General features: G+C 36.7%; 1 protein-coding gene across 6 annotated transcripts in view; it reads left to right on the plus strand.

Moving 5' to 3' along the window:
- The window catches only part of PPP1R12A (protein phosphatase 1 regulatory subunit 12A), a gene marked incomplete at its 3' end in the record, with an annotated part of 115,889 nt that overhangs the window by 54,347 nt on the left and 35,353 nt on the right, over positions 1 to 26,189 (plus strand). For 5 of the 6 annotated variants that reach the window (XM_080346381.1, XM_080346382.1, XM_080346383.1 and 2 more), the window contains exons 3-9: positions 6,581 to 6,699; positions 15,278 to 15,437; positions 17,366 to 17,510; positions 20,394 to 20,468; positions 20,916 to 21,004; positions 21,136 to 21,293; positions 23,855 to 23,982. In XM_080346381.1, the coding sequence (XP_080202507.1) occupies positions 6,581 to 6,699; positions 15,278 to 15,437; positions 17,366 to 17,510; positions 20,394 to 20,468; positions 20,916 to 21,004; positions 21,136 to 21,293; positions 23,855 to 23,982 (874 nt within the window). Of the gene's footprint in view, positions 1 to 1,911; positions 1,948 to 6,580; positions 6,700 to 15,277; positions 15,438 to 17,365; positions 17,511 to 20,393; positions 20,469 to 20,915; positions 21,005 to 21,135; positions 21,294 to 23,854; positions 23,983 to 26,189 lie in introns of those variants that run through there. The other variant, XM_080346385.1, reaches the window with a different exon arrangement.

Here is a 26,189-nt window from a genome sequence, read left to right on the forward strand (position 1 = left end):
TCATCACTGATGTATTTCAGGGGAAATACTTATCTCGTTTTACCAAATAAGCCTAGTGGACCATATTTGACTTGGTGTTTTGTGTGGCTGCTGGCTGATCATACTGCTCATAGTGGGGAGCGTTCCTATTTTGAAAGTGCTGTAGCATTTCTTTTCCAAGAGAGAGAGATGTGAGTGAGAATCTTCTGGAATTTGCAAAGAAACATAACCTTAAAAGTGCTTGAGTTTTATCATGATTTGATTTTAATTTAAATGCCATCATAGAAGCCTGCCTTCTTATGTCAGTCTGTATTAAATTCTAGATGTTTAGAGGCAGAAGGTTGAGGCACAGCAGTGACTGACGGCGTGGGATGGTGTTTTGCGGAGTGCCTGAATAAGACATCCCTATGAGTTTGACTTAATTGTTTTTCAAGTCATTTGATTTCTTCTACATCGGTCTCAAAATTATGCAGGAGAAAGTATTCTTGGCCCAATTAAAATTGCACAGTTTGGGCTCCAGTATTAAATGTGGAGCCTTCATTTTCCTCTGTAAATCATAGATTTAGGAGAAAAGACAACTGCAGGAATATCTCAGCTGCAATGAAAGGGGACAAGTGAAATTATTGGTATGTTGACACTAAAGATGGCAAGGAGATCCTGTGTTGTGTGGAGCATGGTGTCCCTGCCCAGGCAAGAAGGGATCCTCTGTGCCTTGTGACGCTTGCCGGCTACCTGCCCCATGTGGCAAACATTTTAGCCCTCTCCACCATATGCTTACGAGGGTTACAATACATATTTCAAAAAATCATAGAATCATTTTGGTTGAAAAAGACCTTCAAGATCATCAAGTGCAACCATTAACCTGTCACTGCCAAGTCCACGTCTAAACCATGTCCCTAAGAACCACATCTGCACAGCAGGGATGGTGACTCCACCACTTCCCTGGGCAGCCTGTTCCAATGACTGACACTTTCAGTGAAGAAATTTTTCCTGATATCCAATCTGAACCTTTCCTGGCACAACTTGAGTCAGTTTGCTCTTGTCCTATCATTTGTTACTTGGGAGAAGAGACCAACACCCTCCATACTACTGCAGCCTCCTTTCAGGTAGTTGCAAACAGCGATAAGGTCTCCCCTCAGCCTCCTTTTCTCCAGGCTAAACAGCCCCGGTTCCCTCAGCTGCTCCTCATCAGACTGGTGCTCCAGACCCCTCACCAGCTTTGTTGCCCTTCTCTGCACTCTTTCCAACACCTCAATGTCTTTCTTATGATGAGGGGCCCAAAACTGAACATGGGATTTGAGGTGCAGCCTCACCAGTGCTGAGCATGTTCTGTGACTTTTTGTCATTACATTTATATGGGTTTCTAATAACGTGTTTGAAAGTGAGTGTGACAGTGTGAGTGTCCATGAGAGAGGATTTGAGGGCTGGCTGGGTGTACTGGCTGTTCACTTGTATTAAACTGACTCTACGGTTTCCTTGAAACTTGCTTGCTGACACAGGGCATATGCATACTGTGTGCCACAACAGAATTTAGCACAATGTTATTCTAATGCTATTGTATTTGCTTCAAGTTTCTATTATTTGCATTATTATTTGTATATTATTGTATTATTTAAGATTTAAAAGAGAAAGGCTAAGCCTTTTCTTCACCATCTTTAACATCGTTGAGAAGTACACCTTAAAAATTCAAGCATCACGTACAAGCTGTGACTTTATCTCTTGATATATTGTGTATGCAGATAGGTTTAGCTTTGCTTGCCTTGCTTTTAAATATTCTTTTTGCTTCAGTTAAAAAACAAACAAACCCAAACTGAATTTGGTTTTCATTTAATGTTTCCTCAAATGATAACTTGCACAGGTACATGAACACAGGGACACTTTTTCTGTCTTCAGCTCCTGTTATCATTCAGCTAAGACACTCATGGAATTAATTTAAATTCCACCATCTATGGATTTTTGAAAAAACAGGTGGGTTTAGCTGAAATTGCTTATTAGTTAAGAGACCGCTTGTGCTGTTGGTTGATGCCCCCGCTAGCAATTAAGCCATGTTTCCCTGGAAGGCCACACTAAATGTGTTTATTTTGAATGTATATACTAGATGTTGAACCTCTGTTCAGTGAGATATCTTTTCGGAGGGTCCCTCTCCTCACATTTTGGGAGTTAGAGGCTGCCATCCAGCCTTCTGCCTAGTCTGAAGAGGCCTCTTGTTTTCACTAGTGAAACTCCAACGACCTCAGTAAGCAATTTTTAATTAACTGGATCAATTCAGCGGCCACTTCTCTGCCCTGTCTTGTGCTTGCCACCCTTCTGGTGACCTTCAAGTACTTAAAGTTAATTATATCCCTAATGACTTGTTTCCAGATACTGTAAACTGAGGTTTGAACGTAAACATAGGCCCCTCTATCTGTTGCTGAGATAAACGATATTTAAATGTTATCTGCTGCATATGTTGTTGTCAGCACTAGCAAACTTTAGTAAAGGCAAAGTCTGAGCATCTTCCAGGTTCTCAAGTAAATATTTCCTAAATTCACAAATATAAGTTTGGGTGTAACTGTTTTCAGATAGGTGTTTTCCTCTCTGTTTGCTCTGTCTCACTATATGCATTTTGTTAATCAACTTACACAGACACAATTTAATTCAAAGTGTAAGTCAAGCTGCTAGGTAGAACTTTTTGCTTCCAGTTCATTAGCTTGTTTTTGGTGTGGACCATTTGGCTTTTCTACAGTAATCTCAAAGGGCTGGTATTTATTGTCTTAGAGATACTGAGATTCCAACTCTTTATGAAAGGTATTAAAATGTATTTTTCATAAAATGATGGGAGACAGTCTGGCTTTCATAATAATTACGGAAAAAAAATGTTTCACATTTTTTTCAAGATTGTTAATTTCAGTCTATAATAGCTATTGAGGAGTATACAGCAGTGATTCCTAAAAGACAAATTTAAAACAGAAGTGGTTTTGCCTGCATAAAACTAGGGTATCACAAAGCAGACTTGTTCTTACAGTCTTTTGCAGACTACATAATGTGTGTCATGGAAACATCAGGGCAAAAGTCCCTGCTCTTGTCTTTCTTTGTATTCCTGCGAGACTTTGAATTCTCCATACTTAGACCAAGAGAGTGTCTGGAAGGAGGTACCTTTTAGCTTCAGTATCAACACTTGAAATCTTTAGATCCAAAAATAACCATCTTATGGATCAAGCTACTGTTGCCTTCTCATTTATTTGCTATTTCAAAGAGCGCCTACCAGGATATTACATAACTTATCGTTGGTTTTTCTGAATTATTCTGCTGTAGGTGTCTGTTGAACACGGACATTTTGCAACAAGTGAATTACAAAAGACACACATTTAAGTACTTTACCAGAATGTTTTGTAAGTAAGTGATGGTGGGAGTCCTGTATGTTTTTACTTTTCCACTATATCCAAGTTTGCAAAAAGCACCTTTTTCTGGACATGGTGTCAAAGGGCATGGTTCTGGACTTTTTATTACAGCTCCAGTTCCTTTTTCTCTGTACACATGTCGCTCTACCAATTAAATATCAGCTGAGGAATTAAAGTTATATTATGTTTACTTGCTTTAGAAAGATGAAATTTCAAGATGAAGGTAACACCCACTTAATAAAGATAAGATCCAAGCAATTATTCGCAGGTTTTTCCTTGCAAAACATGGGTGACTTTTTAAACACCCATACATACCTACACACAATAATATGCTGTTGCATGTGAAGATTTTAGTATATGGTACCAGAACAACTGAAATGTCAAATGCACCCATATTTGAAGTCATACTGTAAGTTTTAAATAACATTTAAGTTGAAGTAGAATCTTTTGGAAAGTAATTTTAAAAATATAAAAAAAATAAAATAAAAAAACACCTTCTGATTTTTAGGATTGTTCTGGTTCTGGCTTCTACTCAGCTGTGCCTTACAAGCTTATTTACAAAATCTCGTTCCTTTCTGTATGCGATGCAGAGTCAAGTTACCTACACATCTGAAATGATTGCTGTCCCTCCCCTTGGTAGCGCTTGGTTGCCCAATGAAAGCTACAATCCTGTAGGCATCAGGGTGACTTCATGCACCATCTGAACTCCATCATGACTTCGCTGCAACTATTTTTACTGTAAATGAAGATAAACAAACACATAAACTTTTTCAGGGCAGGGGCATTTGTTACTAAATGGTGTGAAAAGCAGAACAAACATGGATTTCACTTGCAGGCTTACAAGATGTCTTTAAAGTAGTTGGAATTTGCATAATTTGGTTTAGACTGAGTAATGCTCTTTCACTATTAATTTACTTGAGGGGATCACTATGACTTTTTGGTTGGGATAACAGAGGGGAGGCTCACTTGAAGCAGCTAAAGGCAGGTTGGGAAAGGACCATTCTCACTTCTCTGGCCAGGAGCCTTCTGCCTTTCGTCCTTCTCCTCTTTCTCACATCCCTTTACATCCTGTGAACTCAAGGCAGGTTCACCCATCCTTCTTTTGGTGACCCAGAAAATCAAAGCCTGTAAGCACATGCAAAGGGGAACTCTCATAACTCTCCTCTTCCAACCCCACTAATGCCCCTTGCTCTGCTGATCTGATTCTGATCTGATTCTGATCTGATTCTGATCTGGAAGCAGCTCCATTTTGGAGTTTGCCTTGAAGGATCATTTGATCACAAAGTTGCTCATGTATCTAAATAATAACTTTCTGAAATGCTCCTGTAGCCTGTTGTTCATTCCCTACACTTTGTTATGCATTGCTCCTTTTCTCATGTCTGTAAGTTTTAGACCCAGCTGACCCAACACATTCACTTCAATGAGATACATATTTTCCTTACAAAAATACCTTCGTTTTTCCTTATAGGTATTATGTGGAAAGAGATAAAAATCAGGTTTTTGAAGACATCACTTTTTTGTGTCAAAAGAACATGAATGTTGATTTGGGATCTTTTTATAAAAATATTTTTGTCAGTGGTTGATTTTGGTCTTGAATCAACATTTTGTCTTTTTAAGTTAGTTTCCCCACTGCTTTTTTGCCTGTTTAGCAGACATCCTGCATAGCAATTATCTGATCTGCAACCTGGAAGGCTGTGTCACTGTTAAAACAGTGCAACTGGTATTGTTGAGAAATGTTGTTGCCTTTTATTAATTTTTATTTCTCATAGTAGTTAAATCTTCAAACTGCACAATGTTAACAGTCACCATGGCACTCTTTTCAGAGGAACAGAATAAAACCAGCACTGCATATCAGCATCAAAGTTAGTGGTGGCAACTGATGATGCATATGCCAGGACATACAGTTACACTTCTGGGAATTAATTTCCATTTTGTAATCTGTCAGTTCCTACCTCTTCTTGATGTAATTACAGAGGTTTAATAACAAGCGCTATTTAAATAATACATTAAAAAATAGAAACTTATGAGAGTATTTGATGCTGAGTTATTGAATAAAGATAAGGTAAATATGATTGTAGATTTGGAATCTGTCATTGTTAATTGGCAGTAATTAAGCAGAAAAAAAAAGCATTTGTGTGAGTGGTGGATTAATTTTGTGATTGGCTCCTGCATCATTTGACATTTTGCAATAGCGAGGTTAAGAAAGCACTTTTGATTTCATACACCTGTTACCAAAGGGATAGCTAGTTCTTTAGGTCTCTTTCCAGATTTTTTTTTTTCTCAAATCTATAGGAAGTTTAAGTTCTGCAAGGAAGGAGGTATATTTGCATTCTTTTGCTTGTGTGAAGTCCTATTGTGGCTCAAACTGTCGAGTTTGTTAGGGAAGTGGAAATGTTATAGTCAGAAGGTGTAAGACTGACCTGAATTGATGTTTTAATTATTGTTCATTGTCTGTTTAGAAACAGACTATATATAAAGCTGTAGGTTCTCAATAACTTCATAGGCTTATGTTTAATACAGTGAAATAACTTAATCTTTTTGTGACTTATTGTTGGAATTAATCCATTTGACTTAATTTGAAATTCAGAAATAAATTTCTCTGCGTCTAGATTGTTGATTCCCGAGACCGTAGTACTTTAAGTAAGAAAACACTTAGTGGGGTTGGAATAGAATGTAAAGTACTGTTTCTTCTCTCCCCTTGCCTCTCCTTTCACCAAAAGCTGACCTTATGAATACTTAAGAGCAGAGGTGGTTCTTGTTTTGTTAGCTCTATGAAGCTGCCTCAGAGATCAGACGTTATCGTTCTGGCAAAGCAGAGAAACATAATGTGCCACTGAACATGGGAGGAATGGCTTAATACAAGGAGTTCATGGGAATCAGTGGTTTGACCTCTGTACACCTTGTGTTCCTTTTTGTTTATCATCTAACCTTTTTCTTCTTTCAGTTCTTGTAAGTATGTATTTAAACATGCCAGGAGTCTTTGGGGCAAACTGAAGAGCGAAGTGCTATTTGTATTTATGGGTATTATGGTGAAAAGACAAACAGATATTCAGGGATTGTTGACCATCGTGAGGTTTTTTAATTATACCTAATATGGTTGTTTCTATGAATTATATGTGTGCATGTATATAACCATTGAATATGGTATCTTGTGGCTGCTATTTGTTTTGCATCAGCTTCACTGTATTGCTTACAGTTTGTTTTTCTTTTTCGATTGGCAGGTATTTAATTAGTCAAGGAGCACATGTAGGAGCTGTAAATAGTGAAGGAGACACTCCATTAGATATTGCTGAAGAAGAGGCAATGGAAGAGCTGCTTCAGAATGAAGTAAATAGACAAGGTAATTTTGAATAGGGAAGGGTGGTTTTGTTTATTGGACACTAAATACATTTTTGAAAGCTTATGTAAGTTAGGAATTTTAAAGTCACTCAATTTATTTTCTAAGGAGAACTGTCAATACAATGTGTAGTGTTCAAGCTGTCTTCTAGGTGTTTTCACTCAGCCCAACCTCTTGTGAAGAAAGAGGTCAGAAGTATTGAACTCAGGTGTTGATTGGGTTTCTGCATTCACTTAACAGAATTTACATGGTATTCAGATACTAGGGACGGTGTTCAGTGCATCTGGGATATAGACTTCTATATCCCAGATTTAGACTATCTCTGAAGAGATTCCTGCCTGAGAGAGGAGAGAAATAAGCACTTTTAGGGTGACTCATACGTCAGTTTTGTGATGAGGTGAATCCAGCCCTGAGGTAACTGTTTCTTTCCATTGACTGAAAGAAAGCCTAGAATAACTGAAACAAGAGTAAGCAACTATACTGTATCCTATAAATCACCCTTTGTGTCTAGTTCTGACCTTCTGAATGCCCTTCTGCAGTGCCAAATGCCCAAAACCATGTCTTGGGATAAGGGGTTTTAGACTGCACTTGTTTTTGGCCTGAGAACCCATCATGAACCTTTAAGTTCTGCCCAGTTTTCTGTACTCTCCTGAGAGCACTATCTAAGTGAGCATTCGTGTAACAGTTAATGGATAGGTATAAAATTTTGACAGTATCATTTGCCTTTGAAAAAGCGTTTTGATTCGTTTTTCCCTGCTGTTTTTGCCCCTCCTTACACCACTGTTTTCCATGTTCCAGTCCTCAGGTGGATTTTCCAGTGAAAGATCTTTGCAATCAGTTTCTGGTTTTTCCATTCCACAGAGGAAAGAATATTAAGTTCTTGACATCTTGAGTCCAGTAGCAATGCACTGCTATCCCAGCACTCCCAGTACAAGAACTGGGGTGATGTGGTCCGAGTTCTACTGTGTATTGAAGGAAGGTGATACTCATAGTGAAGATGGAGCCTTTGTGGGGCACATGCTGTGGGACTGCATCTGCATTACTTCTAGACTCCTGCCTGCCTTTTAAAAGGCTTCTTCCTCCTAGAAAATGTTACTTTTTTTGTAGCATTTAATTTATATCTGCAAGACATATTTACATAATTTATAACAATTAATTGCTTCAGGCTTTGCTCTGATGTAATTTGTGTGGTTAAACCCATTCAGTGCCCAAAGCAAATAATAAAGAGAAAGTGAATGACATGATATGCAGAGAAATAAGAGATGCATATTCATGCACAGAAGTAGACTGGAGATTTCACAAAGGCTTTGATTCATTAATTTTGTCGTGTTAACTGAATTTTGATTAGCAGTTCTTATAGTTAACACACGAAGAACATCAGTTTAGATAGCTGGGAATATTTTTTTCATTTGCACTACCATTTGTCTGGTTTAATTAGTTTGGAAAACAAATGTTGTTCTCTTTTCGAACAGTACTGTCAATCTTTGCTGGAGAGTTGTTTCTGGAATGTGCCTCAACCTAAATTCTTTAAGGTTGTTTTTGAAACGTTTGACTTTACTGATATGCTATCCTAAATTTTTATTCTTTTGCAAGTTTAATTATTTGAACAGCCCAATTGTAAAGTTAGCGTTGTCAACCTGAACTAAATTTCACAATTCACTGAAAATTTCAGTGTGGTTTATTTATTTCATATTTAAAGCTTGCAATAAACTATCTATGGTACTGTCATTATAAGTCTGAGAAGAATATAGATATTCCCACACTGTAGCTGTTAGCTTCTAAAGGAATAATTCAGGTTGTTTTAAAATACCAGATTTCAGTTGCTGTGGAAGTCCTCTTACATTTTTATGTCAGTTGGCTTGCTGACTGGCTAAAGGATTTTCAGAAGATTGGTCTTCCTAAGATGATTTGAAAAATATATTGGTGGAATGAGGCACCATGTTGTGCAATGAAGAAGCTTGCTGGGGTTGCACTTGAGCGTGGTTGGACCTCCCTGTGTGGAGAACAGGAGCTGGATCTGCTCCTGAAGAGTCACCTCACCATGAGCATCCCTGACAGCATGTCTGCCTTCCTGGTCTCAACAGGGCACCAAAGCCTGTGGTTGTATATATAACCTTTACATATATATGTGTGTGTATATATAGATAAAATTTATTTTGTGTATATGTATGTGTATATATTTACACACACACATATATGAATGAATTTATACGGAAGTATTCTACCGAGCTTGTTTTGCTGTTAGACCACTTAGGAGTTTCAGTTTCAGAGAAGCATACTGCATCCCTCCTTCTGAATTTGTGTATGAAATTATAAGAACTAAGGGCTTTTATCTGCAGGGATGAAATCACAGAAAATATTTGATGATTAAGGATGAGTATGGAATAGGAAGGTTATGAATCTAGATGGGGATTTGTAGTGGATATCGCACTAAATCATGAGACAGTTGTCTCAGCAAAAATATTTTAGTCATGTACTTTTGATGGCATCCTTAACTCACATATGAAGTTAATATTATATAAAGATTGATTATTTAGCCATTATCATAATAGCTTGAAAAATGCCTAATTGCGTGTACGTTGTGGCCAGAGAAGTTCATAGCTCTAAAGTAGAAACTTAATTGTTTATGTTAATATGGAATTAACACTGATGTGCTGTGACAGTTTCATCTTTGACTATACATGTGGCTGAATGCAGTTATCCCTCCAACGTTGATATTGTTGCTTGTATAAAATAAAGTGGTGCCACAGTTTTGATAGCGTACATTAACTGTAAGGTCTGTGGAAAGATCAGCCCTATCTCAGTGTTACTGGTAGTGGAAGATCAGCCAATTTATTTTGAAGATAAACAAACCTGGGTGCCAAAGAAAATCTTACCTCTGTGTAGGTAAAACATGCAGCATGAAAATTAAGTGGACGTTATCTCTAAGTCTTGCCTTGCAGCCTTTCCATGTGTATTTATTCTATCATTCGTTTTAGTTTCAGTTTTGTGTTGCTTAGTTGATGTTGTGAGTATGGCTTCCTACATATTGAGGTGCGCAGTCAGAGTCGTTTGGTGGCAAAAGATTGCCTGGGAAGATCTGTCAGGTTCATTGTGATTTCAGATATCTGTAAGTGATGACGTGTGACATTTTTGGTAGAAACTTGAGGAGAATCACCATGTTAGCTCACCCTTTTTACTGCTTTTGCCAGACCTTCAGTCTTCATAGGAAAAGTTCAAACAGAGCCTTCTGTTGTACAACTATTCCTCCTTCTACAGATCAGCAGTTTGTATTTATGCCCAATATTCACAGGCATCAAATTATATTTTAAGGAAATGTCTAACTACAGGACAAAAAATAGGAGCCCCTGGAGACACTAAATTCATGGAAATAAGCTATAGAATAGAACATAATTCAGTTCCATGTGACATTATGGGCTTAATACAAGGAGGGATTTGCAGTGTTTGCTCATCCTGCTTTAGCAATCAAACTACAAAATCTGACCTGCCTAGGGAGGAGATGACCAGTGATCCAAATTAATCTTCTTGTTTTACAAGTTCTGTTGTAAGGTGTGTTGGACATCAATCCAACAGCTTGCTGTCTTCAGTAACTCTGATCTCCGAAATGTGACATTTCTGAACTGTGACCCTTGGTTCAGGCTGTGGGCTACAGGTCCCCAGACAAGGCCACCTCGTGTTCTGCTGCACGTATAGCGGGACCCTGGTGATGTAATGGAATATGCAAGAGTTCTGAGACAAGGGGCTCAGTACCTTGTAAGTAAAGTCATATCACTCCAATAGTAGGGAAAGCATTTTTCTACAAAGGGGAATTTATTTTTTTTTCATTTTTCTTCAAATGGAAGTCATTGGCCTAATTATGTTTTTAAGCTTAAAACCTAGTTTAGTTTTATATTTTGTGAAGAGGTAAATGACATACACACTCTAGTAAGGTATAAAGATTTTCTGACACAAGCACTTCACAAATAGCAAAACTAGGTGTTTTATGGAAATTATTTCACAGCAGTGCTGAAAAACTGTTCCCTTTGCCTGTTTTGTATGTTAAACAAAAAATTTATTGTAGGACCTATTTTGTTTCTCCACATGGCTGATACCTTTATCATGGGCCAACCCCATGTATATAGATGCCACTACCCACAGAATTCCATGTTCTCATTAGAAATACTATTATTTCCAGTTTCTTGATATGATCCCTTATGTTTTAGCTTTGCAGTGTTTCAGAATTTTGTAGTTGTAGAAACTGTCTTTTGCCAGTAGTGTGAAGTTTTCATTTGCACTGGTGAAAACCAGCAGACTGGAGGGAGATGTCACTCGGCTGTGGTTTTAGTCCTGGCTTGCCCAGGCCAGTTTTAAACGTTGCCTCTCCTCAGGTCTCAAGTAGGGTTAAATGTAATGGTTTGCAGCAATTTTTTAGCTATTTATCATCCGTTGTCCTCTTAAAATTATTTTTAACTGCTTAAGCAGTTATTTTGAATTACAGAAAACATTCTCGGGAGGTGAGTTAGGAAGGAGGGGTGACGTGAGGTGAATCAGGAGTTCATGATGCAGCGCAGTAGCTATTCAGTAACTCTCGGAGAGATCATTTCTCCTTTTCCAAGGAGAAACAAATGTTCCTCATTCTTAATTATAGGTAAATGTAACAGGACTCTCTTGGATGTATTGCTTAACTCAGCTTTGTTTATGTGAATAAAATGCGAACTATTACATTTGTATATAAACATTCACTACATGAAGTAAAAAGGGGGTTGATCTTCCATGCAGTATCTATAAAACATGCCTTTATATGGCTGAGGAGCCCTGAAACAATGATTCAGCATTTAAATTTATGCTGAGTTTCATTCAGCGCTCACCGAATGGCACACCGTTTTCAAACCTGCTGGAAAATTTTGAATAATACTTATTGATCAGGAAAAAAAATGAAAGCATTTAGCAACAAATTTTTAATGATTTAAGGAGTTGTTAGAGTGCCAGAGAGGTTAAGTGTCTGGTGGTGTGAGTGAATACTGGGGCTGAGCTGAGCTGAGAGGCAGCGCATTGCCATCTATGGGCCGGATGAAGAAAGTGTTTGAAATGTGCGAGGAGCGTTTTCATTTTCCCTGATATCTTAATAGAGTCTGGAAAACAAAAGCAAGGAGAAAGGTCTGTACAAGGTATAATAAAGGCCGTTTACATTCTGTTTTCTGTAGTTAATAATGGGAATTGTATCTAGCTTATCTCAGAGCGCAGCTTTTTATCTATGACACAAAGTTCAATTCCCATTTTTGTGCCACTTATTAAAGTGGGATATTTTATTTAGATTGGCAAGATTCTGCTACTTTCTTCTGTTGAAATATGATCAGAAATGTACTGTCTTGTAAAATAATATATTGATGCAGCCATTAGTCCTCTGCAGCCATTAAATCTTGTACAGGCTTCAGAAATGCAATTGTTTGTGATATTAATAAAAATCTATATTCAGTATTAGCTACGTATTCTGCAAAAGCACATAATTCTTTGGGTCTTCAGGCATACCTGGAAGGTACACTTAGGCATTAACTGTTAGAAGTTCAAGATCAGGACTTAGGAAGAGCTTTGTTCTTCCTTTCTACAAAAGTGCCTCAAAACGACCAGCCACGCACAGGAGCAGCTTTACGCTAATAGGGATTTATATTGGATTCTTCGGGTAGAGAATATTACTCATGCTGATAAGGACAGATAAATTTGTGACCAACAGATCATATATAAACTATTTATTTGTATAGTTGTGTTTTGCATGCACCACTGACACGTAAATATGACTCGACTCTAGAGAATAATTTCCCAGGATGTGCTGGTCTGCACTGCTGTGTCATTTGGAAAGGCGAGCAGATATGAAGGCCCAAGGAAGTTACAGTTTGCAGTGGTTCACCCATCAATATGTAGGAGCCTTCTGGAGACCCAAGAATATGTGATTTATCAATATGTTATTGATTCAGAGTTCCTGGTTATCATTCTTTTTATCTGTCAGAGTTACAAAGATTATGCGATATGCAAAATTTAATCTCTGTTGAGATGTAATTAGTCATGGTTAGTCTTGAGAGAGTCAGTTTTGGAAGCTTCCATGTATTTAATTTTTACCACAGCATCTTTCAAACAAGTACATTTTAGCTTTTTCCTCTGCTTAGTGCTTCAACAATCTTTTGTATCTTCATGCAACTTGCAGACTTAGCCTCTGGATTATGGGTTTTCATCAGTGTCTGATGGAACATAATTCTATGAAATGGTTGTTTTAATTGAGGAAGTGAATGAGTCTAGGAGTTCAGTCTACTGCTTAGAACAGTGAATGTATAACCTGCCTCAGTTATTTTGATACTCAGTGAACTTTTATCTTTTCATCTGTCCTTAGCATAAACTTTTACCAGATCTACTTTTTTTTGTTTGATTTATTGTTTTTTGATTATGTTAGTTTGTTGGGGGGAAGTGTTTAGTCATTTTTTAAAATTCAGTTATTTTTTTCTTAAGGTATTTGTAGGCAACAAATATCTGTTACTGGGTGAATTGATGGAAGAATAGTTTAAAAAGAAGTGAACTCTGTTGTAGCACTGTCGTATGCTACTGCAAACCAGACAAATGGCATGTTATGTTTCCAGAAGCATGTAATAATTATATTCCTTCTTTCTGCATTTCAGGAAATTTTTATTTGGGCATGTCATTTTCAAGGATTTTTTTGCTCTATAAATGGGAGATTGTCACATTTGTGAAATACTAATTCACACATAACATAATAGACGTATCAGTTAACTATCCACTGCGTTACGAGTGTTTCATCTGTGCCAATATAATTGCTTTCAGTTGGCCACTTTGTTTCTCTGGCTTTCTAGTTACCAGTGGATTGATAAGAGCTTGACTAATCTGTTTTATTATAATCAGGTTTATCACGCTTTACAGAGTAGAATGATACATTGTACTACATATGATCAGCTCTGTATTCTATGTCTTCTCATTTTCTAATATCAATAATTCCTTTAATGAAGGCCACTTCATCCGTTAGCTCAGTTTCTGCTGTATGTTGAAATGGGCAACAGGCTGGATTTCATTTGGCTTCCATGTTCTGGGGATCTGTTCATCCTCTAAAGGATTAATAGCTTACAGTTTCTTTGAAGACATTAGGGCCTGAAGTTGCTGTTCATTATAAAGACTTTGAAAGTTAATTAAAATTAATTAATTATGTAGAGTAGTTTTGAAAAGAGACGTTCTAGCTTTGCATAATGTTGTTTGTGGTCTGCTTTATATGGTTCTGATTTGATTATTTGGACAGTTAGGAAAGTTATGTGATAGGAACATATGCAGGTGAAGCTTCAGCAGAAAACACTGAAAGAAGGCAGAATTAGATCTGAGTTAAGGATTATCTATCTCTAAAGTGTTTTAAAAATCATCTTCTATTTTATAGGCTATAAGGAATACTGTTGAAGTTTGCAGTCTTATCTAGCAAATCAGTACCTCTTTCTAGATTTCACTTGGTTTTATTATGTCCAGGTTAATGCTTTGCTCCACAAGAAATTAAAAATTCAGAAGAACAGCATGTGTTTCCCAAGTCCCTGTACACCAGTGTCTAAGATTAGATAAATTGTACACATAAAATAATTTTGCTGAAGTTCGGCCCGCTGGTTTTCTGTTCGAGGTCAACTCAGGTAGAATTAGTGCTCTTGATGACCACAGTTCCCAAGTACCCTTTCCTCACAAAGTTGCCACTCTTCAGTCAACACACACAGAGCAATCAAAGCTCGTGCATAGTTCTCTTCAAGGCCGCTTTCCTCTTGTGTTCTATAGATCACTCCATATGGTAGTAATTAAAAAAATGCTTGCAAATACGTGCTTTGCTTTGCTCATTCAGGGTCTGAGTTGGTTTTCTTTTTCAGTGTTTAACCTGATGTGTATACTTGTAAATATTATATTGGGTTCCTCCCTTTTCATCAGTGTGTGATAACTGTTTTGTGAGACAAACTACAAAAGATTTTGGTGGGTTTGGTTTTTTTAACCTAATATGGGAAGAGATTTCCGAAGGCCTGGCTATTTGAGTATAAGGTTTCTGTTTTACAGTGATAGAGAAAACAAACTGATTTAATGAGAAATTCTTTAGAAAGTATAAAAAAAACCATAGTTCTGTCTTTCTTGTAAGTATTCATTCCCAGAGATACGTCCCTGTTTAAAAATTGTAGGTTTTTTTTCCACTTTCTTAACCAGACATATTTTGCTGCTTAGAAGGTTCAAATATCATTTTTCTCTTTTTTTAACAGGTCACTTCAGTGATTATTATTGTGATGGCAGACATTCTTAAAATCGAAGGGCCAATTTTAGTGTTGGGGTTTTTTTTGTCCTTCTTTTGGGAAAAAATTACATTATGCGTGCCAAGTGTCATTCAGTAATGGATGTTTCCATAACTACTTGGGATTCATCTTCAAAGAGATGTTCATATCTAACCATTAACATCATTCATGTTGTTTAGCTCTTATTTTATTGTACCACATAAAGGTTGTATAAGATTGGTTACGTAACTGAATTGAAGTATTTGTACTAAAGTATTTTGTGTCCTTTCTTCCCCTCTCCCCCTCCCTATCTGAATTAGGTGTTGATATAGAGGCAGCTCGAAAAGAAGAAGAACGAATAATGCTGAGAGATGCAAGACAGTGGCTCAACAGCGGCCATATAAATGATGTCAGGCATGCTAAATCTGGTGGTACAGCACTTCATGTAGCTGCTGCTAAGGGCTATACAGAAGTCTTAAAGTAAGTGTGGTTTAAATGGAAAATTTTCATATTTGATTATCTTATTGATATAATGCTGCTTGGAATCAAAAGGGTTGGACACTTCTGGTTTTCAGGGATTACATCTTGGAAAAAAACAATCTCTAGAACTATCTTTTCCTCAAAGATTGATTTTATGTTTTCAGGTACTCATAAATCATAATGCTGCAAGCTTTCTGTCTTAAGTCATTCAAGATATGAACACAGTGGACCTGTTCAGCCTGAATACTTATTTTAAAAGAATAAAATTGACAAAAAACTTGCCCTGTTTCTAAAGCCAACTGTGTAAACAAGCTTAATACCTTTTTATAGTGCCAACTGGCATTCTGGTTTATGCATATTTTCAAGATAACATATTAATTTGCATACATAAAGTGGATTTTTCATCCAGACTAAAGATTTTCAGACCTAGAGAACCTAGAATTTAATTTTACTTTTTTGATATTGTTGTTGAAAATCATGACTCTTGAAATCTTTTCTAGAAATCTTCAGGCTTTCGGTGTCCCATAATTCTCAGGTGGCTTTTCAGTAATACAACACAATACAAGTATATACTGTAACAGAGGTTTAATTTGTTTTTCATCAAAGCTCTGCTTTTATTGAAGCTAAGCTTACTTAATAATGCATTGCTTTACTGTGACTGTGAATGTATTTGACTGCTCTGGCAGTAGTATGAACAGTTATATATTGTAACATGAATGAAACTGAGCACACACCCTGAGTCTGTGAGTATTGCTGCCTTTAAGGTCTGCAGGGCCTTGTAATGCTTCGTCAACACAGAAGTTGAAAGACAGAGCTTTTTAGTTGTTAAAACCGTTACATACAATTTACTGAATGAGAGTTCTACTTCATGCTTCAGCATGATGAAGAGAAGTTATTCTGTTTGAAAATATTAATAATTAATAACATTTTTGGTTTTAGAATAGCGTGGATCTGTAAGGGAATTACATCTATAACCATTTTTTTCAGCTTTCTCAGTTCCTGTCTTTTTTGTAGTCCGGTCCATGTACTTTTCCTAGGAAGGGGAAAACATACATGTAGTCTATTTTTGTGATGGCTTCAAATTATCAAAAATGTGTGCTCTGTGTGGGATGCAAGTTTGGCAGCTGTGCATATGTGCAAGTTGACTCATTGGAAGATATTACTATAAGTATATTGACTCTTGAGAAATGGGGAGAATTTTTGTGATCACTTCACGGTTATAGGATTTGTAATAATTATGGACAGTGTTTCAGAGAGCTGATAGCCCTTTATACAAAACTCTGTGTCAGGTTAAGTGCGTGTCATCACTCTGACACTCACATCAGAGCCGTGCCGAATTTGAGTGTTGAACGCAGACTGAAAAGCAGGTCCTTTATTTGAAGAGCTCCCCTCCCTCTCAGAGAGCAATTGAAGCACGTAAACACTGGATTGTTACAACATCAAATGTTAATGACAAACGGAGATGCAAGTTTCAAAGAGCTGATATTAGACTTAACAGCTTGTAGCAAGTAATATAACAGGAGGAGGTTTTAATAATTTACTAGTTAAGAACACTGTATCTAACAGTTTTTTGACATTTTACAGCATCCCTTTCCTTAAAAGGCCTTTTCTCTGTTACTGCACACGTAGAGAAAAATATCTAACTGTACAGAAGCAATGGATTTTTAATTAGGAGGAACTGAATAAAGAAGAAAATGGAAAAGGCTATTTTTCTTGAATTTTCCTTACAAATATGTATACCTACTGAACAATGAAAAGAATAAAGTTTCTGTGAGGAAGTAAAATTAATCGATTGTCAGTAGCCCAACTAAAATATGTATGATGAAAAAGGAGAAGGATATTACTGTTAAATAATTTGATGGTTTTACGAAAGATTATTGTTTATCCCTGTCAGCAGTCTCAATATCTACTTCTTTTAATTTCTTTAGGCTTTTAATACAGGCTCGCTACGATGTAAATATTAAAGATTATGATGGCTGGACACCACTTCATGCTGCTGCTCACTGGGGTAAAGAAGAAGCATGTCGCATTTTAGTGGAAAACCTATGTGATATGGAGGCTGTCAACAAAGTGGTAGGATTTTTATGTAATCCTTGTCAAGATACAAAGTTCTGGTCTCTAAAGTGACTTTAGAAGCCAGGGTAAGAAAAGTGATGATAAACTGCTGTTTACTGTACGTGGAGCTTTATATAATGCATGTTTTGTCAAAACAGCATGTTTGTGTTCAAAACTAAATTCTCTGATTGTCTAAATTAATTTTTAGGTCCACTTCATGCTTAGTTCTATATTAAATGATCTGTGTAGTCTTTGACAGGGAAAATCCCAACAGAATGGGTTTATTGACATTTCAGAAGTACAAAATTGGTGACTTGGTGGATTGCACACAGGCTTTCAGTTGATCGTTGAAGACAATTATGATGCCTTTGGGTAGTGTTTTAACTCTTAAAATCAGATTGTGTTGCTATACTAAAGAGTTATCACTGTGCTGGTTTGGGTACACTGAAAGATACTTCCAGGCATCTCTGGGCTCCCTAGACATAACTTGAATGCTTCCTAAGCTATGTTTCCTTGATTTTTATGCAAAGGCCTGGTTAGCTTGCTAGCTTTGCTAGATGTTGCTCCCAACAGGTATAGATTTTTCATGATTCACAAAGGCATCACAAAGATCCAAAACTTTTCATTCAGCTGTGTGAGTACTGAAGCTCTCTTTCTTCTCTTTGCACCATGTTTTACAGAGAGATTCTGATCTGCTTCCAATTTCTGTCAATACTGTATATGTAAATGACCTGCCCATTTTTTAGGATAGCTTCTTCATTAAATTTTTTCATAAACTTTTAAAAATAAATTAGGAGAATATGCAGGTACACATCATGAATTAGCAACTACTTACTCCATATAAGGGCAAAACTACAGCTGCTTAATATTTTTAGTCTTTGTTGACTTTTTCTTCCTTAGTAATTGAGGTTCCTTATAATAAAATCAATGAAGTCTGGAATTACAATAGCTTCAACTCTGTTTCTGTATAATACTCATAGAACTTCTACATATCAGCTGTATAGCCATATATTGTATCAGGCAATCAAGAGCTCAGGCAATGAATTAAAACCAGTTTATCGAGTTATCTGTTAGACTTTTTACTGGGGTCGTGAGAATGTGGAAGGCGGTGTTCCAGATAGCATTCTCATGAAAGTATGTTCAACTCAACTGGGGCAAAAATAAGAATGAAAGAGGTACAGAGAGATGTAGGCTGCTTTGTCTGGTGTATGGGCTTGTCTGTGCAAGCTATGAAAGCTTCGCCTGTTTTGTTCTGAAGTAAGCTAGTAAGCATTTTTGCTTTTGGAGATCTGAAGATTGAAAATTCCTTTGAATTTGGTTTTAGCTGTAGGTGTTTAGCCTCTCAGAGAACTCAGCCATTATTGTTTAGGCACTTGACTTCAGGTGTCAACTTTTATGGGTTGAGTTTAGATAAAACCTTCCAGCCACAACAGTTTTTTTTGCTAAGTTGTTTTTTCTGGTCAAGGTAGGTCTAACTTGTTTGTTTGTGTGTTTTTTTCATAAACCCACTTAATAGCTACCTATAAAATAGAAGACCAGATTAAAAACTGTAGTCGTAATGCAGATATAAACTTGAGATAATTTTGTTCTTTAGTTTCCAGGTTAGTGCTGTGTTATACTAGATGGAATAGTTCACATGTCAGAGGACCTCAAGCTGTTTTGGGTAATGCTTGTTGAAAGGTGCACGTGCTTCTGCTGTATGGTCAGAAGTTTTATGGATGTGAACATTAGTGGTTTGAACGTCCATCCTTTCTAAACAGTTAAGATAACGTTCACAGTGTAAGTAGGAATATGTTTGCCTTTAGTTCACATTTTGAGAAACTGAAATAAGCAGAGACAAATATGAACATCTTTAATTACCTTTATAAGCTACTGTGACCACTTTTAAATGACAGGTCTGCTTTTATTGCTGGTTATTGTACAGAAACACTTACTTGACTGATCTTGTCATGATCCTCCCAACATTTCAGAATGTCCACAGGTCAGTGTTGGGCAGCTGCATTTATACGAATGGATGTAGGACTATGTTTAGATTCCAGCCTTCTTGTATTTGAATGCAAATTCCAAATACAAAACTCCATATTGCAGTTTCAAAGTAAGTTAGGATTTCTTTGTGAAACTCTGTGAACTTCAGCCCTTCTCGTCTTCAAGTAGAGATGAAGAAAGGGAATTTTTGAAATCTTTACCAGTTCAGACCTTAAAGATAGAATCTCATGTCCTGTGGGCATCTGGTTTAGTCAAGAATTGCAGTGACTATGTAGATCTAAGATACAGAAAGCTGAAGAAATTCCAGCTGACAGGATTACTCTGTTAATGAATCACATTATGATCTGTTTATTCAAGTACATGTCTAATGGAAATCATACACTACAGGAGGATGAGAACAAATGGTTGTTAGCAGATCCCTTCTAAAACAGAATGTAAAATGTACAATAAGGTTTTACTGCGAAAATGTGAAAGTTTAACTATTTAGATTTAGTATAACTTGTTTGAATAATTTAAAGTTAAAATAATCAAGCTGTATGTAGTAGCCTAAGATGGAGAGAATACTGAACTGCTCAGTATTCATCCATACATCTGCAATTGGAATAGTTGTTTGGAACTAATATTATGATACTCATATTCTTTCCATCTGTTTTATTTTCCTTCGTAGTTTTTTCCTTCAAATGTGTTTACTCATCAAGAGTAGACGTTTCTCTTTCAATTACCCAAAAAAGTAATATTGCAACATTGTTTTCAACTACTGACTAACTAATAGTTTGTAATAGACCTTGGCTTATACATTCTAAATCCTCTCTGAATGTGCTCCTTACCAGCATCATCATGTGATAAGGCATCATAAACTATTATATTTAAATTCTGCTCTACAGTTATGGTGTTTTATTTCTTCCCCTTCTCCAGGGGCAGACAGCATTTGATGTGGCAGATGAAGATATTCTAGGATATTTAGAAGAATTACAAAAGAAGCAGAATCTGGTAGGCTTTTTGTGTGTGTGTGTATGTACACATATATATATGTGTTATACTTAATTGTGCATATGACCATGGTACACATCTCAGAGCAGCATATAGCTTAAAAAAAAAGGTTTGATTTGGAGCTTCAGTTCAGGTAATGTCACAGTCATCTCAAAAGTTATTTCATGTCCTTGTTTTGGTCAGTTATCGTGACTAAAAAGCCTTGGAAGAAAGAAGGTGCTTTTCTACGTGCCTTCGCCAGCAGATAGTTCATGATCTGAAGTATCAACAATTAACAACTTCTTGAACTAAGTTTCTGAGATATTAGAATTTTGAACTTTGACACTTCAAAAGCTTATGCACATTCTGTTGTTTGTAGTAGTTAGAGGAAATTTCCCTCTGTTTGTAATCTTGTCACACTGATAACCGTTCTGTCAATTTAACTGCATCGTTCTATATGTTTTGAAGCTTCATAGTGAAAAACGGGAAAAGAAATCTCCCCTAATTGAATCCACAGCCAACATGGATAATAATCAGACACAAAAATCATTCAAAAAGTAAGTAAACGCGGAAAACTAATTAGCTCTTAATAAAAAAAGAGAACTTTTATAAGCTGTCACAAAGTCCTGCTTGACAAACTTCAGTAAATTTTTCAGGACTTAGTAAGTATTTTTCTTTTCAAACTCAGTAAAGAGACATTGATTATGGAGCAAGAAAAGAACGCATCTAGTATAGAGTCTCTGGAGCAAGAAAAAGCAGATGAGGAAGAAGAGGGAAAGAAGGATGAATCCAGTTGTTCTAGTGAAGAAGAGGAGGATGATGACTCAGAATCCGAAGCAGAGACAGGTATGTTGTTTGTAGTGTTGTCTTTCTTTAAGATTTTGCTTTATAAATTTACTTACTTAATATCATGATTTATTATACAGAGTTTAGTATCTTAAGTTTCACTTATTCTTCTGCATTCCACTAAGCTTCCAGTCGTTTTAAAACAAGTTGATACACATGTCTAAAGTCAGGTCATAACAGAGATATCAAAAAGGTGTCTTTCCTGGTGGCTATTTAGGTTAAGCCAATTAACCTATTTATTTGATTGACTATTTAACAGCCGATACTTTTAATCAAATAGTTGGAATAATACAAGCCTTAAAGAGCATGTCTGAAAACACTGAAGAAGTTAGATGAAATCAGAAATGAAGTCTTTATAGCAGTGTTTGCTTGTGGAACTGGTATAGAGATTGGAACAGGAGAAAAACATCTGTCAAGCTTTGTAATTAGTCTTTCAACTTAGTATTCTCGCATCCCTCATTTACAGAGACTGAGCTTTGATAAACTCAGAACACTTGTAATGTATAACATGTAGTGATTTCTCAGACACTGAACTAACCGTAATGTTTCCTGAACTTTATGACTCTGGTAACTGTGTTCTGTTCGTTACCAGTAGATAGTTTGTGCCAGGAAACTTTGACTGTGACAGAAGAACTAATTTATGTAAACTTTGGGATTTTTAATATCAACAAGACTTTATCATACTTTATTTGGCAAGCTGGACTTAAAGCTTTTCCCTGTAGAGCTGCATCTCTAAATTCCAAGCTTGTACTTTCCCTTTTTTCCCATTATTCAGCTTAAGGTAGTTTTCTAGTGAAAAACCTTGAGATTACAAGAAGCATTCCGGTTGTAAAATATGTTAACAGCGTTCAATATTCTGAAGTACTTGAAACCGTGATTTCTAATCTGTTGGGATATTGCAAATGTTCTCCTAACACATTCTGTTTCATTGATTATGGGAGAATGCATCTAAAAATAAATTCATTTCTGTCTGTAAGAGCAAGAAGGCAAATACGAATATGAAGCTATCATTTCCTAAAGGACAGGAAAACAAGCTGAAAAAATACAATTCTCAGCAGTTTGTGTTTTTAACGTACTTTGTTTGAGATAGTTTAATGTTTTTTGAGAATTAGTCAATGTTAGCTCAGTCATGCATACAGCTATGTTCTTGCCATCCTTGAAATAATTTCAGAATGCAGTTGTGAAAAATCCATTTTGCTCCTTCCATTCTTTAATTCCTGATAACTTTTTCTGGTTTACTCATTTGCAAATTTCCAGCAGATCTGCCAGCGCATCATTTTGAATCGTTCTGTCCGTCCACATTGCCCTGTTGAACTTTTTATCACCATGACCTAGAAGTTTACCAGCCTTTATTTTCACTTGTGTTTTAACATAACTTTCCATTAAGTGCACAGTTACTGATGTAAACCATTTTTTTCATTTGTTTACTGCATCATTAATTATTCATAACATCAGTCCACCTATGTCTATAACTAAAATAAGTGTGTAACAGCAATACCATTGCTTATATGATTTCCAGTCATAGGTTGGTACTTTGCTGAATTTGAATGTTAGATATGAGAACACTGTAAGAAAACATTGCATACTTTCTAAATTAACTGCTCCTACGCTCTATGGGTATTGTAGATATAAAGGTATGTTTGTAGTAGGGCAAAAACCAATGGGGATTGAACCCCATGTTGCTCCAAACTTTAGAGATAGGATGTAGCATCCCTCTCCAAAGAATATGCAATTTGAATAGGTGAAATAGAAGTGAGATGTAAGATTATGAAGCTCAAGCAAGTGCAGTGACAACAGTTGTTGTGTCACAACCATGACATTTTGGGTTTGTTTGTGTAAAAAAGGTCAAGGTACACAAACAAAAGACAGAGGAAGAAATGTGGGCAGGAAGGACAAAGCAGAGGAGGATAGAGTAGGTGAACAGGGAAACTTCGGTAAGAAAAACAAAGGACAAAGCAGGAATGAAGCAAAAGGAAAGTCAGAACTCTAGAAGGCAAGCCTCTCAGCTCATTCTAGTGACCGGAATCCCGGGCTGGATTCTCTGTGCAGTTAATTATTTCATTGCACTCAACATACACAGTTATCCAAGCATAAATGTTTTACTTTGACTTAGCATCTTCTGTACTTCAAATTAACCATTACATGCCAACATACCCCCTACTGTGGAGGCTGCAGAATCTCTCTAGAGGTTTTCAAGACTTGACTCATTGAAGTTCTAAGCGACCTGGTCTGTGTGTGATATTGACCCTGCTTTGAGCAGGAGGCTGAATTAGGATCTCCCGAGGTCATGTTAAACCTGAATGAATCTGTGGTTCTGTCTCTGCATCTCTGAGCGTTATTATAAAAAAATGTTTGTATATGTGTGAGTGTTATGGAAAAAAGATGGACCTAACTAAGATACAGATTGGGAATGAGGTGGAAAACACTGAGGAATAAATAATATAATGCCATTAGGAAAGTTTGCTCTCAAATTTGTTCAGAAGAAATTCAGCTCTGTGTTGTAGAAATGAAGAAATTGTGAATGAAAAAATTAAAATTAAATTCTTGTAAATATTTTGCAGATAAGACCAAAACCTTAGCAGGTGTAACTAATAATGCAAATACCACAAGTACACAATCAGGATCAGTAGCTGTAACAGCACCTTCGGTAGCTGGTGGCCAAGGAGCACCTACATCACCTGTTAAGAAGGTAAAATAAAATATCTTTCTTGTGATATTAGATCTCTGTTCTTCTGTGTTAGCATACATTTTTTGTTTCTTATACAAAAAGTAGATTGGGTTATCCAGTGATTTGATGAAAATATGCCCCAATTCCTAAAATATTTTGTGTTTTTCTGCAGAAACTGTTTCTTTTAAATTTTGAATGGTTTTGATTGGAGGGATCTAAAATACAAAATAGATGAACATAAGATCCTTTCAAAAAAGCAAAAATCTGTTGCACAGTGTCTGGAATTCTTGTTTTTCTGAAGCTAAACATTTTTGAAAGTCTTTTCTTTGTCTGACTCCTCCAGAATTTTTAGAAACTACAATTTCAGTGTCTCTCTCTCTGTTCCTGTATTTGTGATGCACTTAAGGAAGGCAGGTGTGACTAAGGTACTTTCAGGAGTCCCTGGAAGCGTTCAGCTAGTGCTTAGGCACAGAATTTGAAAATTATACCTGAAATAAGAAGTGCTGTAGGTCCCAACTGTGATTCCAGTATGTTTAGGACCTCATGGGAAGAGCTGGAGAATTGAGACACATGATTTATTCAATGCACAGCTCCAAAACACACCTACCAAAGCCATATTGCACACAGGAAGCTTTTTACAGCTTGATGTGAAAAGTTAATTGGAATTAATTTTAGTTTTGGTTATCAAAGGGAAAATATGTATGCCTGGGGCAAAAAATTACAGTAGATAATAATGCATAGTCAGTAGTCGGTATACAAGTCAAATATTTAGAATATCTAATCAAACTGGATAGTAAGCCATTAAGGCTTCCTTTGTCAATTATTACAACTTTTCTGTACCCATCATAATGGGTACATAACGCTCTACTGATGTTTCTGATAAGTGTGCTCAGGGGGAACGGTAGCCATGATATACTGAAACGACAGTAGGGAGAGAAGATGTACTGCTGTGTGAATAGTATGTGTTTTATTCAGTTTATTGGAGTTGTACCTTCATATTCACAATAGAACCTAATGATGTTTCATCTTACAAAGTATAATATAACAGTTGCCCAACTGCATCATATGTGTTACTGTACAACAGGGTTGGGCCAACCTTCCTTATCCCAAGAGCTGCTTTGCAAAAATTATGACTGATGTCCGTAAGATTTATCTCAAAAAAACACATGAGAGCGAGAGGGGAATCGTGGGCTTGGCTCACGGGCAGGAATGACTGCCGCTTCCTCTCTGAGCTCTGCGGCTGGGCAGACAGCTGGATTCCATGGTGGCCTCGTGACATTCATCTAAATGGTTCCTGCTGGCTCAGTAAGGAATTGCGGTTCTATGTCATGGGAGCTGCATTTGCATCGCTCAGGAGCTGCGCAGAACTCGGGAGCCACAAGTTCTCCATACAAACCATAGGAAATGCATGAGGGAGGGACAGCGTTGTGAGTGATTGCTGTTTTGCTAGCTGTGCCTAACTGGAATGAGTCCAAATATAGAGTGAGGATTTTACTGCCGGGAAATAGGCCTACTTTATATAGTTTATTTTTTGAAATCACTTCGGTAATACAAGCATTTGTGACAGTTGGACAGTATAACCGATACACTCTCTACCCAGTTTTATTACTGCACTTAGAATCTCCAGCGTGCAATGACAATTAAGATATCTAACACTTCAAGCAGTTCATTATTCACCGTGAAGTCAAAAGTTTCCTAGCTTGTCCCTTCCAATCAATTTATTTCATATTATGGAAAAGTCTTCTAAAGTGTATGACCTTCAGCAATAGGACATTACCAAATTGTTGCTAACTGTGCTGTGGCTTGATATTCCAGAGCTGAATGATCAAATAAACATGATTTTTTTGGTATGTGATTAAATGGCAATGGGGGGTAAGGGGGAACTTTTTAATAAGAAGAATTGGGTATGATTTTAAGCTGAATGGTAGCCTTTTATAAATAATTAATACACTGGCATTTAGTTCTAATTTTATTATGCAGTCCTGTTGGTCTTAAAGGTAAAAGGTGCAGGTTAAAAGTAAACTGCAGTAATCTTTCTCATACTATGTGTGAAAAATTCAGGGCCTTCTGTAGCTACAAAATAAATGCACATTCATGTCAAGACTGATCATCTTGTAACGTGGCATGTACAAGTGATCTAGAGAAGGAGTTGCAGCTCATATCAATGAACAAAAAGACTTGAAAATCTTCTTAGTAATGATGGTAAAACAGCACCTTAGGTGTGATCT

Source organism: Nesoenas mayeri (assembly GCF_963082525.1).
Source record: "Nesoenas mayeri genome assembly, chromosome: 1".
Taxonomy (NCBI): domain Eukaryota; kingdom Metazoa; phylum Chordata; class Aves; order Columbiformes; family Columbidae; genus Nesoenas; species Nesoenas mayeri.